General features: G+C 48.0%; 1 protein-coding gene across 1 annotated transcript in view; it reads right to left on the bottom strand.

Annotated features, from left to right (window-relative positions):
- Nucleotides 1-19601, bottom strand: part of pard3ba (par-3 family cell polarity regulator beta a) — a 125900-nt gene that overhangs the window by 65888 nt on the left and 40411 nt on the right. Inside the window, exons 8-14 of the mRNA XM_070957669.1 lie at nucleotides 18216-18694; nucleotides 16111-16250; nucleotides 15691-15819; nucleotides 8984-9169; nucleotides 6480-6641; nucleotides 6069-6143; nucleotides 971-1103 (exon numbers count right to left, since the gene is read on the bottom strand). Of these exons, the coding sequence (XP_070813770.1) occupies nucleotides 971-1103; nucleotides 6069-6143; nucleotides 6480-6641; nucleotides 8984-9169; nucleotides 15691-15819; nucleotides 16111-16250; nucleotides 18216-18694 (1304 nt within the window). The remainder of the gene's footprint in view (nucleotides 1-970; nucleotides 1104-6068; nucleotides 6144-6479; nucleotides 6642-8983; nucleotides 9170-15690; nucleotides 15820-16110; nucleotides 16251-18215; nucleotides 18695-19601) is intronic.

Here is a 19601-nt window from a genome sequence, read left to right as displayed (position 1 = left end):
AATCAAAAGTAAAGCTGTCTGAATTAGCTGTACAATAAAAGCTAAAAGCTTCAGTTTTAAATGTTTACATTCCTAAACGCTGCTCATTATCTACATTATCTAGACTGTGCACAGACTGATATTTAAATACAGACACAGTGAAAGCCAGTGTGTCCTTCGTTTGGGGATCAATGCTGGGGGTCAATGCAGAGCTGAGCAAGGTCAGAGACTTCAGCTTTCCATCAGGAAAACACATGCACACAACACACATCGAAGAAAGCTAAAACACACAAAATAATCATTTCCATACAAAAGCCTCCTTCAACACTTCCATAAACTGTAAACCCCGGGAGCATATCATTCCCTCACTGTAAAGCCCCCCCCCATGTAAAATGACTGTACTGCCGCTCCAGTCTGACAGAGAGCCGAATCTCAGCGAGAAAAGCATCTCTCAGCTCCCTGCATCCCAGGGGGTGAGGGAGGGGGAGACGAGGGAGAGAGATAAAGAATGAATTTAAAACAGTTTGTTAGTCTTTTTTTTTTTAAACAGCAGCATGCATGTGGCACAATACCCTGTATGCAAATCTGGCCCACTTAGAAGTCGTTTCATCAGCGTAATGATTCCAAGGTCAGATCTTCTGCACGTGAAAAGAAAGCGTGGCGTTGGGAAAAACACGGCTAATGACTTCCCTTCCTCCTGCTATAAATATTCAGGGGCAGAGTGAAGTGAGATATAAAGACAGAGCTTGGACAGTTCTGCGCTGAGACGCTTTGGGTGACCTGGAAAAAACAGGACAACGTCAGGGGAGTTGGCCGGGTGTCACACAGTGCAGCGATGGCAAACACGCGTGCACACACACGGGCTGACAAACACACTGTGTGTACACACTCAGTTGCAGATAAGGGGAGTACACAAACACTCCAAGCCAAATGTTGACTATCCCGCGTTTCAAACACTGCGCGCGGCGCGATCTGTCGAGTGTGTGCTCACCGCTCCGAGAGCTGCCGTACGCGTAGTTGTTGGTCAGCGCTGCAGTGTGACTGGCGCCGTTCATGGTGGGCTCTGTGTATGCGGGTCTGGAGGGTCCTGAGGGTCCCTGGTATGCGTTGTGGCCCCAAGGCTCCTGTCAACAAAGACAGAGATGAAGCAAGGCCATAAAATGGTTATTAAGGGCTCATATGCAAAAATATGTGTCAAAATGGTCATTTATGAAATATTTATGATGCTGCCTCACACATCAGACTAAGTCTTTTATTTTGTTTACTGCATATTAGCAAATGTCGTCCACTGCTGGTTGGACCGGGAGCTCATTCATGTGACGTTTGTGGTCACGGTCATCCTGCATCATCAGCCCTGCTCCAACTCAAGAGGTAAATCTAATGCAGGCGACTGACAGCGAGCCGCGCCGCACTTCACTGCACGCCATGCATCTCTTTATGGTCTCTGTCCTCATGAAGAGACAAGTGACTCCAGTGTCTCAGGGAAAATAGTCACTGTGTGGCTGCTGTGTTGACTTTTAAGAGCTAAAAACCACAAAAATGAATATAACATCCACATCCACCATGCAGTGCTGTGGTTAGTCTGTTCTGACACTACAGGTAGATTCACATCTGATGAAAGCAAAAAAAAAAAAAAAACTGGAAAAGAGCAACGGCAGTTTAGTCCGACAAGGATTTTACATTAAATTTGTAGCAGCGCAGTCAGATCTTGCAAGAAAATCAATTATGATTCACCTCAGATGGTGATGTGGGAACAGAGCTTTGAGGAAACGGGAGCAGATTTAGAACAATCCTCTGAGGGTTAGACGTGGAGGAGCGTGGGCGAATATCAAAAAACAGTCAAGCTGATATTAATTGAGAAAGATATTTGTCATCAATTCAGACAAAAAAGTTCCCTCTGCTTTATCGCAGCTAGACGTTTAGACTGGGAGCGCTCTGACGGGAAGTTCAGCCGCTCTACGTTCAGCCGCTCTACACCTGAATATTATTATTATTATTGTTATTATTATTATTGTTAGGACTGGTGAGAGGAGAAATTCTTTCCCCTTTCATATTTGACATAGAGGGAGTTGACATTTTTATGATGTGAAATCTGAAAGAGAAAAACATCTTATTGCGGACTGTGGATTACACGAATGATTACAAGAAAAGCAGAAATAAATATATATGCTGATGGGCCTTTGGCAGCGCTTTTGGAAACCGGTTTTCAACACTGCGCGTCTTCAAAAAAACGGCGCTCCTCTTCATGTGCGCGATTGGAAACGCGGTAATTAAGATAATCCTGAGAGCACTGACAGGCATGTTATCGAACAGCCATCCAGCACTACAAAGGACCCCCCGCCCCACAGATGGAGACGGGGACGGGAAGTGCTGGTGGTGGAGGATGAAAGGAGCCTTTTCTGGTCAAAGAGATGGGAGCTACAGCTGTCACACACAAGCACGCACACACCTATACACACTTGTTTAAGCATGACAAAAAACAACCCTTACACACAGTGTACATTAATGAAAGGTGTTCCAGTATCTTCATCATATCAAAGGGTTGGACGGGGTGTATTCACCATGTCGTGGAGTCCCTGGGGTATCATTAGTATCTACCATACATGTTAATATGTCGCTACATCATAGCCGTCAATCATTTTGAGCTCGTATGTGTGCGTGGCGTGCATACACTACACAACTTCTGACAGCTCTCCTGCATGTGCCAATGACACATAAATCACATCACAGCCCTCCATCCCTCCCTCCATCCACCCACCCCTCCATCAGCCTCCACAAAGTGACGACTCGCCTGAGGCTTTTGAAGCAGCATGGCAGTCAGATATCTTAATCCCACAACAATAAGTAAACAGGGGGGATCCGTCTCCCCAGCCAGCCCCAACCTACAGCCGCATACAATGGGCCTGTGAGAGAGAGGCTTAGCCCTGCCTCACCCCACTGTGTCACCCACCCCGCCCACATCTCACTCGGCTCGGGACGGAGAGCAAAACAGCACAAGAGAGAGAGAACAAACACAGAAGATTGTGTTTAATGTTTTTATCTATTTCAAGCACTATTTAAACTTAGACTACTGCAGTCTTATTAGCTTGTCAGTCATCTGTTAGGCACGAACCTGAATGAAAGGTGCAATATAAAAGTTCACTCACTGTGATAAATAAGTGATAATTGCAATTTAGTGCTCCAATTACGTTTTATTAGGGATGTTACCGTGGCAGTTAAAAATCCTCCAGTGTGACCGAGAGCGAGAACAGGAAGACGAAGCGAGGCAAGCTGTCGTCATCTAATTCTCGAGCGAAGGCTGTGAAGGAGTTTTAAGTGTTTGGCGAAAATAAACTGTGACTTTTTAATCACATTTTATTTTGAATAAAAAGCCTTCTTCTCTGTGAAAAGAAATCATATAAAGGAATCAATCTTTCACGAATTGGTTGATATGGGCCCAGCTGTTCGTAGAGTAACGTTAGCCAATGGCGGCCTGATTCAAATGCACCAACCACTCACGGCACAGCAGCTTTGATAACCAAATATACTGAAACGAGACTAACAGTCTTAGATGCAGCAACACTTTGAGCTCAATGCTAATGTCAGTGGTCAGGCTGCAATTTATGAGCACAAACCTCAGACGCTGGCCAACACGAGAGGACCAACATGCTGCAATGCATTGATATCATTACGTTTATCAAAGCAAATGTGGTAATTTCACTGAGATTGAGATCTAAGGTCAGGTCAGCTGGCCCTCAGGGAGAGAAGGGAGACGCTTTTGCTTCAGGGAGCGTTTGTTTTATCGCGCTGCACCACGCTGTCACCAGACTGGCTATTTAGAGATGACAGGAGAAGGACTACGCAGATATAAACTGAACTTTGAACTGGGTTTGATGGCGACTCAACCCTCCCGTCGTGACGCGCGCACACACTGAGCATCTGCTCTAACTGCCGTGAAACATCTTTATGAGCTTTTGAAATCATCAGTCATGGTTCAACACAGAGCTGAATAGACGCACTTAACAAAGCAACTGCTATTTTTCACCGTCTGTCAAGGTTGATGTCTTCACTGGTCCGTCTATCCAGGAATCTGTGCTGCTTTTCAAGCGTTAGTTGAACACGACCTCTCGTGTGATTGATTCTAATGTTGCTCAGACGTTCGTTTACCACCAGGGAATAAAGACACTGCAAAGTGAGGACTTTTTTTTTTTTTTGAAAGTTCATGCCAACAGTTTTTGTGAACAGCACCTCAACAGACAAAAGAGAAAGAGGTAAAAATAGGTTAACACATTCCATGCAGTCGGATTTTTAACAAATTTATCACATCTGAAAGTGAGTGTGTTCACAGCCACACGGAGCAGTCATGAAGACTGACTCAGATTTCATGAGCTGTTCCTGAAATATGTTCATTATGCCCCACATAAATGTGAAAGTGAGACTTTTGGTGAGACTATTAATTTACAATTTCGGCTTGTTTAGATTCAAAGAATGAATTGTGTTAATTGTTTTCTGGAGGGAGTTTTTAGCTTTTTCACTTTCATGAAACCTGGTCTGGTTTCTGCTTGGAGTGAGCAACAGAGGATAAAGAAAAGGCAGAAAAGACAAGAGGCCAAAACAGAGGGAATAGAGACCAAAAAAATGTTTAATAAACAGGGTGCAGAGCGAAGGAGAGCTGCTGAAAATCCAAGTGAGAGACAGACAGGCATGCAGGAGGCTTCAGACTGGCTTTATTCGACAGAGGAGAAACAGGCAGGTGAGACAGAAAAGCACATTCCCTTAACAAAGCACCGAAATTAAAAAGTGAAAGTTAATATAAACTTTACACAGACAAAACAGGGAAGAGCAGATTAAGCCGTTACAGTGTGTAGAGAACCCAGAGGTGTGAGGAAAAAAGCTAATTTTAGTGAGCTAAAACCAATGTGACAGAAAGGAGGCCGAACGGCGTGAAGAATTTAGTGCGGTGCTGAGTTTACGGGCAGTATTTTAAAAAGAGAGCTAAAAGTTAATGCTGTGACAGTTAGCGGCGTTGGCAAAGGGAGAAGCTTTCAGCCAGATTAATATGCTTCCACACCACTGATCGCTAAAATCTTACTGTATTTACACGGTAAGCATTTGGTGCAAAGAGGGAAAACTGAGCTCTTCAGAGATCTAAATAGTTAAAATTGATGCATCCTAAGCAATTAAGTGCAGAAATGTCTTTTTGTACTAAATCAAGTCCTTTGGTTTATCCCCAGTTTTAATTTTCTGATTGCAAATGTCGTCTTTGAACCACCTGCAATGACTGCGCTCTTAATTTGCAGCCAAAATGTCACTAGCACCCCTTGTGATTCAGTGCAACCCCCGCCCGCCCGCCCGCCCGCCTCAACACGCACTCTGCGTCAGAGTCCACCAGAGAGCCCGAGGCGGTGGTGCTGCCTGGTGAGAGCCCGGTTGTACGCGTAGTTGTGCGAGTGTGCGTCCACGTATCTGTGTGTGTTTCTGTTCTGTGCTGCTCGGGAGGGTATCCTGCTGTGTGTGGGCGGGTCTCCGTACATCTGCCCTGCCATCGCTCTGATGTTTTCAGTGTAGCTGTTACTCTGAGAGCCGTCTCGTCTGTGGACGGCGGCGAGCGTGCGGCCGCGTGCGTGCCCAGGCTCGCAGCCGAGCGTGTTGCCCTGAGCGTCGCTGAACACGTCACCGCGCGTGTTATCGAGCGCGGCGTGGCCCTGCATGTCTGCAGGCGTCCGGCTGCGTGCGTGACCGTGTGTGTATCCATAACCGTAGTTTAAATTTCCCTCTGTGGGTCTGTTGAAGCTGCTCAGTGTCTGACTGTGAGAGACGAGCCCAAACTCGTACCTCGCAGCTGGCCTGCGCGCATCACTCTGTGCGCCATCATCGCTGTACTCAACATCTCTTTGTGCCAAGCCGAATGTGTAAGCGCTACACCTCTGCCTCTGGTTAAAACCAAAGGTGTATCTGGTGTGCGTCTCCCCTGGCCTCTGTGTGTAACGCTGCCTGTGGCTGTGAGGCAGCGGCTCTGATGCTCGCCTCCTCAGAGCGGGGAGGAGGGAGGAGGAGCGGCGAGGCGGAGGCGGCTGCTGCTGCTGCCAGGAGGCGTCACCCAGTCGTACCTGATTGCTGGAAGCAGTTTGGGCGTTGGGTTGATAGGCGGCGGACCCATTCGTAGCGAGATGTGCACTGCCCACCTGCAGGAAGATCAGCACATCACATGACGCCAACAGGGCAGAGACATGATCTAATGTGGGTGATATGTCACTGATTTTGCTGTCTGGTGGCTACTTATCAATCATCTTTGAACACATCAGGCGGCGCAGAGGGGTTCATAATGCATAAGCATTCCTAAATGTTTCATGTGACCAGATTCATCAAACCAAACTCTGGGGGTCTAAAAACGTGCGCCCCACATCCTCGAAAGCTTCAAAAGGAATTTACTGAAGTAAACGACTTGAAATCATCCAACGAAACAGGAAACACGTCGTAAAATAAACTCATGCAACCCCCATGATATTCCACAAACGTACCTGTCTGGCTGCTCGAAACACCACGAGCTGGATGGTGCCCCTGGAGTTTCCCTCCGACGACATGGACCGCCTCAGCGTCTCCATGGCGGCGTGGTTGGAGCGTCCGAGCAGCGACTCACCGTTTACTGCGATCAGCTGGTCATTAACGCTCAGCCGACCGTCCTGTTGGGAGAAGACGACCAAACCATCAGGAGGTGAATTAGCTACTGGGAGAAGTGGCAAACTAATGTTCAAAGTAGGCCACATCCCATTTTCATTTTACATAAACTAGTTGCACTAACAGGTGTTTTGAAGAACTTCCTGTTTGTTCATGTCATTAATATCTAAAAAATAATAAATGTGAGTACAGAGCGCTTACACAAGAGAAGCCACACAAGACTTATCACTAGGAAAGTTTTAAAAGAACAGAGAAGAAGAAAAATTGGGAGAGGTGTGAAGTGTGTGTGTGTGACAGAGAGAGAGAGAGAGAGCAGAGTAGAAAATGGAAGAAGGGGGAAGGCAAGAAAATTGTAGAGTTAGCAATCTAGTGAGAGTGGGAGAGCCATGATAAATACATAGAGCAGCTAATGGAATAGCCTCCGTGGGCACTAAATCACTTCTAAGTGTTTTAAATAGCAGCCTCTCATAGAGAGGCAACAGAGAATAGTGCCCTGGAGGGAAGAAGGGAGGGAGGGCGAGCAAATGATGGAGCAAGAGAGGGAGAGAGAGGATCAAATGAGGAGAGCGATGCAGAGGGCAAAAAAAAAGGAACAATAAAGATGAAGACAGTTTGAGACACACACACTGAAGACTCTCTTTGTGAGTGTGAGTGTGTGTGTGTGTGTGTGTGGGGAGTCATGATCGGTCCATTATGGCCAGCCCTGCCCTTTGACCCCAACTCATTAACAAGGCACCGCTCAGGCTGACCTCAAATGCAGGCTTGGATGGCACCACGCACGTGCACGCACGCACGCACGAGCATCAAATGCGCAGACGTCATCAAAAATTGATGCTTATGCCAAAATCAGTGGGCGTCTGTGATATTCTCTATTAATATCATCATCCTCCATGTAAGCAGCAGCAGCACGCGACATGTAATTTTAATTTGTTTTCTTTAGCTTACTCTTTGAAACGATCGTATGACAGGATCAGGAATAAAGTCAAAGAACATTTTTTAATGTAATTGAGGCCCCAGGCCCTGACAGCAGCCAAAACTCTTTAATGGAAATAGGTTAGATCTCTCCATGACTCTTCCTCATCTCCTCCCTTTTGTGCCTGCTGTGCGCTTGTGTGTTCGATGTGTCTGTGTGTGTTCGTGTGTGTGTGTGCGCCAGACTCGGGGGACGCCTGGGTTCCCTCCTCTGTACCGGCCTGGCACCGCAAAGTCTCATCAGGCCCCTTCGCTGCTTTTCATTAGCATGCATCTACATTGAGGAGGGCACGCGCACGCGCGCGCGCACACACACACACACACACACACACGCGCTCTTATGTACTGCATTGTGTTCCTGCTGAGTGTCTCCACTTTTCAATTTTCTTCTTCTCCTCTGATTCCGCCTCTTTCCATCTCTCTATTGTTGGATACTGCTCATTTCTTCCCTCAGACTGCCTCCCTTCTTGCACTCGCTCACCCGCTGTCTTCCTTCAATGGGCTCCCCCCCCGCTACTGTCCGTCTCTCTTCCTCAGTGTCTTTCTTCCTCTTATGTGGTATCTTGCCCCAGAAACCTGTTTCGCAGCCAGCCGGAGATCTTACTAGGCCATTCTGTCGAAGCGCTATCCGCATCGGCAGCTGTCAGAAAACTACTTCTGAAGGCACTTCGGGGAGCTGCTGTCTGGCCTCCCTGATCCCAAACCAGCCGTTTATCTACAACACCACACTCGTCTCTGCGCCTCCTCGTCGTTCGGCGCAGATCTGGGAGCAGCGACGAGCTGCGACATGTGACGGGGGCCAGATATCGAGGCCAAGTGGAGGAATCTCCAAAGTGCTGAAACGGGATGTTTTTATTTCCTCATGCACTCTCAACTTCAAGTGAGCAACTGAGCGATATAGATAAGACGGCCGCAGCGCTGATGTGAAGAGGCCACTCGGGGGTCAACGGGTGTCAAAGGTCAAGGGAGGGCCGGGACGGGAAATGAGATGGGGAGGTGAGAAGCGCAGAGGAAGAGGAGATGGGAGGAAACAACAGAGAGAGACATGAAAAAGAAGCGAGGAAAGAGAGTGTGGACAAATGCGACGAGGGGAAATAAAAGAGGAAAACATAAAAGATCCAAAAAGAAAAACCTCCACAACACAAAGAACAGAAATGTCCGTGCAACCCTTCTCGTTCCTTATGTTAGATGCACTTTTAAGGAGCTCTCACAGGCAGTGGTGATGCATTTTGGGATTATATGCAAACTTTGATATTAAAATACAAGACTGTTTTCACGTGTTTATATTCTATTTTTAAAAACAAAAAGGCCTCTAAAAGATGGCTGCTGAAGGCCCTGCGGCCCCCAGTGCAGCCCACAGATGAAGATCTTTTACCTTGTACGCGGCCCCTCCGTGGATGATGGACTTAATGAAGATGCCCAGGTCCTCCCCGGTCTCTCTGGACTTGTTGCCCTTCAGGCTGACCCCGAGGCCGGCCGAGCCCGATTCATTGAGGGGGATCTCATACATCAGCTGCTCCCTGCCGTCCTCCAACAGCAGACTGCCGGCCTCCTCTCCTTTCTGAAAGGCGAGGAAAAGAAGACACGAGGGATGAAGGAAGAATAAATAAATAAATAAATAAAGTATTTAAGAGTTTTACCCAAGTTTGGATTTTTCTTGAAATGTTATGTAAAAAGCTACTTTGCTGGGCAGGAAAAGGCTCTTCACAGACACACCTAATACCTGCTTTACATAATAACTGCTGTGTATGATGGCTGACGATTGAGGTGGGAGCACCATGTCTAATGCACTGACTGATAATGCTCGCTCCTACACCACACTGATTATACTCAGCACCGAAGAGCAGGAGAAAAAAAAGGAGTGAAAAGGAAGGAGAAGAGAAACTGATTAAAGAGTCAGATGGAAGAAGGCTGCGGGGAAGAAGAAAAAAAAGAAATACAGTAAGAAAGAGGGAAAGAGGAGCAGGTGTTGTGCACTGGAAAGAGAGATGAAGGTGTAGTGAGAAAAAGAAGAAAGCTACTGTAGAGAGGTTATTCCATTTGGAGATGAAAGGCGCAGACGGAGAGCGAGCCATTTCTAAAGGAAACATAATAACCTTTTCATACCTCCTCCTGGAGCACAGTGGGGGAGGAAGGGGGAGGAAAGAAGAGGATGGAGGCGCAGCGGAGCATTTAAAAGTAATAACACATCCCTGAGGTACACCCGCTCCCCTCATTCACACTCCTCCCTCTTTACATTTCATCCTAATCTCTCAATCTTACTGTACATCTCTCCCCTCTCCACCTCCTCTCCCCCTTTCTCCCCAGACCCCCGTTGCATCCCGACTCTCTACAGGTCTTTCACCCACCCACCACGCCTCACCCACTGCTATTTAATGTGATGAAAATGACCGTGGCGGTGGCGGCGCTGCCCTGAAAATAAAATGGAGGAGAGAGAAAGGGGGGAGACAAAAGGCAACAGAAGAGAAAAGGATAATGTCTGTCATTAGAGGATGGCAAAATGGAGAGGGGGGGTGCCAAGTTCAGTCACCCAGGGAAAAGAGGGCCTGCGGAAGGGAGGCGCCTCAACGCCACTCCACTCCCAATCCTTCTTTTTCCTTCCAGAGGAGGGAGGGAAGGTGTAAGAGCATGTGCACCGATCATTTTTACAGACTGAAAGCAGCTCGGAGGTTCACTCAGTTCAAGGAACATAATAAAGACAACAGTCACTCAAACTCCACCTCGAGTCAAAGTGAGACGGCGTCAAAGTGAATTCTGGAACATGCATGTGCATTACAGCAGCCGCAGCGGCTGTCACAGCTTTTAAGATCTGAGTATCCATACCGGGGTTGCCGAGCCTTACATCAGGCACCTCGCCCGCCACTGAATCAAGAATCCATGTTCGCACTTCCTCTCTCATCACGGCACAATGTTGAAGGGTGTGGGAGTCAAACATGTCCTCCAGTACAATTTTGTAAAATTCATGACCGCAGGAGCTCCCTCTCCACCTCTCTGCGACGCTCCAGCCCCCAAAATCCTGTCCCCCCTCCCACCGCTCCGTGCCGCTTCGCCGAGGTGCTTAATTAAAACAACAGCCTGTTAAAGCCTTAAGGCTCCGAACTGTGAGCCCAGTAAAGGTAAAGGAGCTAAGCCTGGAAGGTCGCGCGCGTCAGGGTAAAGAAAATGAGGAACTGTACCGCCCTGATCCAGCACACGGCGTTTAGTCACCGCTTTCACTTTGAATTTAAAATGGATCACAGCTGAGCGCCTATTAATTAGAGCCCGACAGATACTAGATACTTAATCTGTCAGTATCTTACAAAACACTCACAGCCTTTACAGGAGGGACTCAAATGATCCTTGTCTGATCTTCCACAGCGACGAAAAACTTCACAAAAACTGGTTCAGGCCAAACAAATACAAAGATCATGCTTCATGTGAGGAAAGTCTCAAATGATAATAATATATATACACAAAAACTATAAATGAATGGACATGTAAAACACCTATGGGGGACTTGGAGTTGAGGTACGGACCACGAACCACAAAGTCCCTGGTTCAGGTCCAATCAGGGACTTTCTCCTCACATCAACACTGCCAATACTGCCAACTTATTTCTTTTTGCATCCTTCCCAGCATGCACACAACACCTATACAGTACACCTGTGATACCTGGCTCTACTGTCACCACTCAGGCTCATATTCACTTCCTCGACACGACGATAACGAGATAAAACAAGCGGAACGCCTCCTTCAAAAGTCACGGTTCCTATTTTTCTATTTCAGTTTAATACAAAACTCTCAGTCGCGGCTTATTTTTATCAACAAGGCATTTCAGAGTGCTGTTACTCAAAACCGCAGGAATTACAAAGACAATCCGCTGCTTCCCGCTCAAGAGACACTCGAGAGGGCTCGGTGGCAACCTGGGAGGTTTTAAATACCTCTGTGATGGAGCTGCAACAACACACGAGGTGAAGGCGGCCAAATATCAGAGCTCAGCGGGCTTTGAAGGCTCCGGAAAGGGACCGAGATATTGGAAAGTTGAAAATGTTGAGTTAGACAAACGGAGCGTTCATCTCTTGTATCTCGCTGCTGATTTAAATCTATTTACACAACCAATTGAAGCTCAGTGGTGGTCCCAACGCAGGCCCGCACGCTCACACACTCCAATATCCCCTCTAATGCCCTTTCCTCAGGGGATGATTGCGTCCCCAGGGTGGCTGAGACCCCTTGGCTCTGCTCTACGGCCCCCTCCTCCCTCCGCCGTTAGCCCTAAGCAATGGCTCTTTAAACAAGACCACCCTCTTCAACACCCAAATGAGGAGACAAAAAGGAGCCTTTTCTTACCCCGGGGTGGGTGGCGAGGAGGGGGTGATACACAGCGATTACACACAGAGCCTTTTGTCGCTGAGGATTTCTAAATGGGGGGTTTCAAAGCGGTGGGATTAGCGGTGAGAGCGACATTCAATTAAGATGAGATCTCGCCGCGCTTGGCGCCGACGATGGAGCTGCCAATTAATCGCCTTAATGTCTGCCTCTTCACCGCTTTACACCTTTACCTCACAGCGGCGAGAAAGGAAAGGAAAATGACTGATTGAGGGATAATTCTGTGTGTTGGAGGGGAGGGGGGGCAATGAAAGAAAGAAAAGTTCAGCACTAAGACAGACTGACAGGAAGAGAAAACAGGTAGAGGGGTGGGGAGGGACGGACGACAAATAAAAAGAAGACAGGGAGGAAACGCAAAGTCCTTTCTGCCTGACGACCCCCGTTTCCTGCGAACCGGCCGAGGCTCGCTGGCAACTGAGGGTCAACCATGTGCAGAGTGACCCCTCCATCCTGTCCTTGGCAAACTCATAACACACACGTATCACCTTCCCGCCGAAACCCACAAAAGAAAAAGTCACATGCGCATCACAAAGCGTCTCTCTAATCTGCGCCCTGAAACAAAACGAGGCCCCGTGAAATAATGAGAGCGCCGAGCGCTGGAGACGCAGAAATGCTGACAGGAATGAAACTGTGATTAGAAGTTATCACTTTTTAATTACTTAGAGAGTGTGTGAGAGTCCAGGAGATGGGCTAGAAAACCATCTTCCTTCTGTATCCTAATAATGAGGCTAATTCACAGGCTTTATTGTTATTCTTCTGACTGAAAGAGACCAGGATGCCTCCCAGCGCCGCCGAGCGCTTTCACAGAACCATCAATACCCCTCTCTATTGAAACTAATCAATCAGCAGTTCGGCTGCTTCCTCCAAAAGCCTACTTTCCTGATACAAGGGAGATTAAAAAAAAAGAATATGAATGCTGAGCGGGGAGTATAAATCTTGCAAAGTGCAGTGAGAACAGAAACCAGCCTCTGGAGCAGATGACCTGGGTTTAAACTGCAGCGTCAGCGAGCTGATCTCCCTGCGTCCCTCAGTCAAGCGTTACTGCACATTACTGTGTATCAATGCAGCCCCAGCGGTTGGAGATTCACTCCTCCATCTTGTATTTTTAGCCACGCCAGCTGCAGAACAGAACCAGAAAGGTGACGGGAATAACACCAAAAAAATCTGAAACCAGGCCCTGTTTGCACGCAGCTGATAAATAAGAAGACTTCTCTCCTTCCGACAACCAAGATTAGAGGCAAAGTTGGAATATTTTGAGTGTAACGGTGATATAAGAAGCTGCACAGATTCATTTCTACGACTCGGCCAGCGAGCAGGGTCAGGAGCGGGAGCACGCACCTTTTCTTTGCAGTGCAAATATGTCTGGATTTTACAAACAGTCTCCTGTTCGGCTGTGAAAGTCGACTTCCTCGGATGTATTTATTTTGGTGTCAGTTTCAGGTTCAGTCAGACGTTGGGTTTAATTAATACGAGGACGCTGGGCTGTGAGCAAAGCCTTTGCCAAGCCTTGTCCATATACGTACAAATCATGAAAGAAATCAGGTTTATCCTGCCGGAACACAGCGGTGATAACCATGTTTCCACTAATCCTTTAACCTGCTAACAAGCTTTCAGGTTGCAGATAATAACGGGGTCAAATGAACGCATTTAAACACAGATTTGTAGGTGGTCTGAAAAGAAGGCACAGAAAAGCTGCACAGGTGAGACGCAGCAGAGGCTTTTTGAGGATTAAACCATGGAGCAGAGGCGGGGGGTCTTTACTACTGCACCACCTGCAGGCACAGTCAGGAATAAAGTGAAATCCAACAAGTAAACAACCTCAACTCACTCATCACATCAGCAAATGTGTCACAAACAGTCCCAGATTGAGATCAATAAAACGTGTAGCATCATGGGAAAGCCATGAACTGGACAAAATGCTCCTGCAGAGGATCAAATTAAACCTGGTTATGTGCAATAAGACGATGTTGTAGATGAATTATCCGTAGCAGTGAGGTTCAGGGAAAACTGAATAGTGTAATTCAGGCAATGAATCTCAGCAGCTACTGGATGCAAAACTGCAATAATTATTTTGAGCAAATATGATGCATAAAGGTAGTTTTTATAAGATATTACAGACCCGAACTGTCTCTCTCTCACACACACACACACACACACACACACACACACACACACACACACACACACACACACACACACACACACGGACAGACAGCTCCACACTAAGGCAGATGGCTGCGTCGACTTAATGCGTCTCCATCATCATTACATCTTTTGTGCGAGCGAATCGTTGCGAGCCGCTCCTCGCTCGCGCTCCACGTAAATTTTCCAGCACAATTTACTACTTGAGAGCAGCGGGAAGGAAGAGTGCGGCAATTAAAACGAGCAAGGGGGAGAAGAAATGATTTCTCGGTTGGTGTTATGCAGTCGGGTGTAGTTTTTTTTGGAAGGTGTCGTGCTTGTTGTGGTATCGCATCTGTGTGAGTGTGTTTGCTTGCTTGTGCTCATTTGGCTACTTTTAATGATGATCTCTCTCTCTCTGTGGTGGTTTCTGTGTATTTATGTAATAATTAGCTTTTTGCATCCAGATGCAGTGACACAGAATCTCTGGGCGGCCGTGCATGTGTGTGTGTAAATATGGGAGTGTGTGTGCATGTGTTTGCTTAGGGGACATCAAACCGTCTTTGAGGTGGAGGACTGAGCTGGAGATAAGGGCCAGATCTCACGGGGCACCAACAACTTCAGCGTCGACAGGAGTGAGGGCTCTCTCTCATTCTGCCTCCCCCCCGCCCCCCCCCCCCTCGCCTCGCTTTAAGTCTCGAATGCACAAATACAAGCAAGTGTTAGATGAAGACTGTCGAGGCTCTTCAAAGTGCACTTGTTATGCCAAGACTGCTGGGCCATTAATGAGGGCAAACTATTTTCGGAAGCAGTAACTTGGCTGTTTAAAAATCCTGTGATGTGTTCGCGTGTGCACTCGTGTGTGCGTGAGAGCAAGTTTTTATCAAGGACTAGGTGTTTAAGAGTTTGTGTGCGCGGGTGTGTGCGCGCAGGTGTGAATATGCATCAGTCACTACAAAGCCCCGCGTGTCTTTCTGGGGAGCTCTTTGAAGTAGCGGAAAGGGAATAATCAGAATAACCACAGAGGACAGAGGGGAGAGAATAGAAGCGCACGGTTGAAAACATCATTTACACAGAGCGGGTGACTTTCATGGGGCCACCTGGCTGCGTGTATATATGTTTAAGAGCGCGTGTTTATTGGTAAAATGTCCGCCTTGAGGCACAGTCGAGCTGTGTCGGTTTCACAGGCCCGACCGCCGACCTCTGACCCCGTCAGCCACCGCAGGTAAACGGTCATTTAACACCCGTGGCGTGCCAACATGCACGGACATGCTCACAGGTTTCCTGCGGGGCTGCTGTGGCGTGTGTGCGTGACTTCCTGCAGCATCACTGTGTCAACAAACCAGGATGGGACAGGAAGGCCGGAGCGTGCCCCGTGCGTGGCGTTTACGGCAAAAGGGGCATCGGCTTGAAGAGGTTTGCGAAAAAGGGAAAAACTGACACAATGTGGAGAAAAAAAAGAGTGAAGACCACCAAGGAAGACAAATGACGACCAAAAGCAGCTGAAATGACTGACAGACCAAAGGAGATGAGAGACGGGACACTGGAGGTTCAGACGGCTGCGTGAGGACGTGCATGCTGCTTTTTTTCTCTCACCAGTTCCCGAGGCAGGAAGATGTCCTCCTGCCGCGCCACCACCACACACACGCTCTCGCCCTGCTTGGTGCTGCGCAGCATGGCCACGAGTTCCTCCTGGCTGCGGTCCGTCATGTCTACTCCGTTCACCTACACACACGCACGGAAAAAGAGACAACGCGCTCGCATCAGAGTGGATTACAGCTTCTGATTTAATTTGACATTACCTCTCATGATAGTTCCGCTTTTATTTGTCTTGGATATATTCTCAGAGTTTTTTGCCTCCACCTCAACTTTCAAAGGAACAATTTCACTGGACATTTTCTCAGGAAAGTGCAGCTACTCAGTTCAACCAGCAGGGGTGCCACAGAGCTCAATTCCCTGCCACTGATGGTGATGTTATTCCCCAGCTGTGGCTCAACAGGTTGAGGTCCGCCTCACCTCCAGGATGCGGTCTCCAGGCTGCAGGCGGCCATCTTTGACTGCTGCGCCGCGCGTGAGGATGTTCTTCACCAGGATCGGCCCCGGCCCGTGGACCGAGGAGTCCCTGGTCACCACGGTGAAGCCCAGACCCTCTGCTCCTGCGGGAACAAAGCAAAGCATCACGGTGTGTATTAGAGACATTTTGTCTTTCCAGCTTTGTTTTAATTTAATCTTTTCCCTCTCTGCTGTCCTGCTGAACCCAGCCTGCAGCTTCAGCGTCTTCCTCCACATTAACTACTGTTGAAGTGCCTGTTTTCCTCTGGGGGTTTGTTGCCTGGCTCAGTCTCTGAGCTGCCGGGAGAAGGCTTCACCCCTAGCCGGATTAGACAGACTCTGCCTTTAATTTCACGTGTGAGCAGGCTGAACGGTGGCTGATGAAGGGAGGTGGAGGGAGAAGATGGGAGAGAGGTGAAGGGGGGGGCAAGAGAGAGAGAGAGAGAGAGAGAGAGAGAGAAAGAAAACCTGAGAGATATTATTCCCTTCTCTAGCTTCCCTCCCTGGGGATGCAACGTGATTTCCACAAAGATTTTCCTTATGGGTGTGAGCCTACATTTATCTGTGTGTATACATTTACAAGCGTGTGCGTGTGTGTTTCTGAGACCCCACACACACACACACACACACACACACACGAGCCATCAACCCCCCGAGCCTCCACCCTCTCCCGTTTTCACGGCCTCACAAGCCCCAAGCCATGAGTGAAATGTGTCACGCTCCGTGTGTGTGTGTGCACATGTGTGTGTCTGTGTGTGTGTGCGCGCAGGGAGAGCAAAGCCGGCGTGGCATACTAAAGGCGGTGAGCGATGCTATCTGGTCTCCAAGCTAAGCCCCTGCCTGCCCTACATTAGCGCACCTAAACCTCACCGCCTGTCAATCACGGAGAGAAAGAGCCTGTTGCCAAGGGAGAGGGTGTTAGAGACCCCATAATATCCTCTGCTCTGATCTCGCATCAAGTGAAAGGGATAGAGGGAGGCTGGGGGAAAAAAAACACACAAAAGAAGGATGGAGGAGTGATGAAAAGGTGGTGGGAAAAGAAAGAAATGAACAATAAAACAGCGGTGAATGGAGCTTTGCACTGCAGCTGCAGAGTGTGGAGACTCATGTCTTCTATCCTTTCATCTTGGTATCTTCTTGCTTTTTTCTGGGCACCTGTAACAAGTGTGTGCGTGTGTGTAGAAGAATTACAGCTATCCCTTCAACGCCCCATAACGCTACAGGTTGCTAGAACAGAGCCTATTCACAGTCCTACAAGCCCATTCCAGTGCTATCGACACATCAGCGCTCCGGCACTGATGTGTTTTAGAGGGATGAGAGATAAGGCTGGTGGGAAGCCAGACTGATTCAGTCTGGGTTAAAATCTACAAGCAAAACAACCAGACGGTACGCTAAGGTTGCACGGCGAGATAAGAAATGAAAAATGGAAAGCTACTTTCAACATATTCTCTAAAATTGCTTTCAGTGCTTCAGACATTTAAATAGGACTTCTTCTTTGCCTGCATTTGAAAAATCAATAATTCAAAAACATCCAGGTGCCGGTGGAGAGTGTAACATCTGAGACTTTCAAATCAGCTGATGCGCAACTTTGAGTTCACCTGGTGTTACATCAGGAAAACAAACCTGGAAGATAAAAGCTACAGTAGAAGTAAGCACAGATGTCCTCTAAAGGAGCCTGTGGATGATCTTGATAAGTTCCTGAGCGAGTAAGAGGACAAGAGAGGGAAAAGAGGAAGCACAAACTATTTCAAGCTGCTGCAAAATGCTAAAAACAACAGCTATATATTCATTCTTAATCAGACAGAGGTACACCAGCGATCCACTAATGCACTTTTTAAATTTGTGAATGGTCAGAACTGAAGCAGCAGAGGCTGAGATGTCCTCACTTTTAGTCCCCGTCAAGCTCCAAAAGCCCTTGATCCTGCACCGCTCACAGTGCAGCTGGACAAGAGTCTTTGCAGGTTAATGCCACACGCACACAGTTTGTCTTGTGCTATTACCCATGACAAGAAAATGCATCCTCATGTCTCTATTTATACCCAAAATCAGGGTAAAAACTGTGCATTTACCTTTCTTCAAGTCAATTTTTATCCTCTTGCCGCCCTTCCTGCTGGTCAGGTTGGCCAGACTGGGCTGAGCAGGGCTCTTACTGGCCAGGGGGCTCTGGCTGTGGGTCCTGGGAGTTGGTGAGTCGCTCACTGCTCTGGCTGGAGGTGCAGGAGAGACTCTCTCTGAGGAGCCATGACCAGACTGGAGCTCCACTGCTGGCGTGTTCACTGCAGTCGGCTCTGGGGTCTTGGCACGCGTCTCTTGTCGCCTCACTTCTAGTTTGGTGTTCAGTCTGGTTTCCTTTTTGGGTTCCGCTTGGGCTTCGGTTTTAGCGCGGACCACTGCCGGACTCTTTGCTCTTGCAGAGGGGTCTTTGCCATCGGCAGTGAAAAGCTGGCCTATCAAGCTCTTCTCGTAGCGAGTCTTGCTGGCCACGGGGAGAACCTCAAGATGCACGGAGGAGGAGGAGGTCATGGCCTGACGGAAAACTTCCTGTGACCTAGAGAAATGCGAGGAACATTCAGTCAATTAGCAATATCTTTGCCTGTGTCTGACTGTGGCTAAAGTATAAGATGATCCCTCTAAACTCTGTGCCAACGTGCTGTGGAACATTACAAAACTGCACAACAGGAGCAGAGACCAGGAAAGTCAAGCGGAACACAGACGGAGAACGCAGACATTTGGAAAGCGGAGCAGGAGGAGAGTGAATGCAGCTTGCGCGTCATTAATGGAGCTGTATTTCAACTTGGATCAAGCATGGAGTGACTCTTCCAGCTGGTCTGGGACACTGTGGTCCCCGTCAGATGGGAGAGACCTTACAGCGGGCTCCTACTGCCGCTTTAATAGACTACTATCAGCAAAACATCCACACAACACAGACAACGCAGTGGGATACGGTTAAATGGACCTATTCAGCTCCACCACAGAGAGGACAGGGAACGGAGAGAGAGGATGAGGACGGGGGGGTGTAGGTGTGTGTGAGAGTGTGTGTGCTGGGAAGAGGAAAAAATTAGCAATAGAGAGAAAGAAGGAGACACATGCACTTACGCTCTTCTGTGAGAGGAGATGTGTTGGTGAGATAGGAAAGGCGGAGAATGGGAAGGATTTATCTTTGGCTGATTGAGGAGCCAAAGTGAGTGACAAGTGAGGTCGTCGTTACGATGGTGGCAGGGTGCACACACACACACACACACACAAACACACACGCACATATTAACAAGGAAGACGTTATTGTCCTGCTCTTTAAGGCCTTTTCAGCTCCTAATCACATCCCTCATGCTTAAAGAAGTAGACATTTCCGGGATTGGTTTCCATAGCTCGTTCCACTTTGGATCCAGTCCAGGTTAGCCAAATATGTGCATTGCTAAACACAAATCTTCATCGCCACTCATCATTTCTTAGTAGCA

This window comes from Chaetodon trifascialis, chromosome 24, assembly GCF_039877785.1.
Source record: "Chaetodon trifascialis isolate fChaTrf1 chromosome 24, fChaTrf1.hap1, whole genome shotgun sequence".
NCBI classification, from domain to species: domain Eukaryota; kingdom Metazoa; phylum Chordata; class Actinopteri; order Chaetodontiformes; family Chaetodontidae; genus Chaetodon; species Chaetodon trifascialis.
Note: the sequence above shows the minus strand (reverse complement) of the source record. Positions and strands in the feature narration are given on the sequence as shown.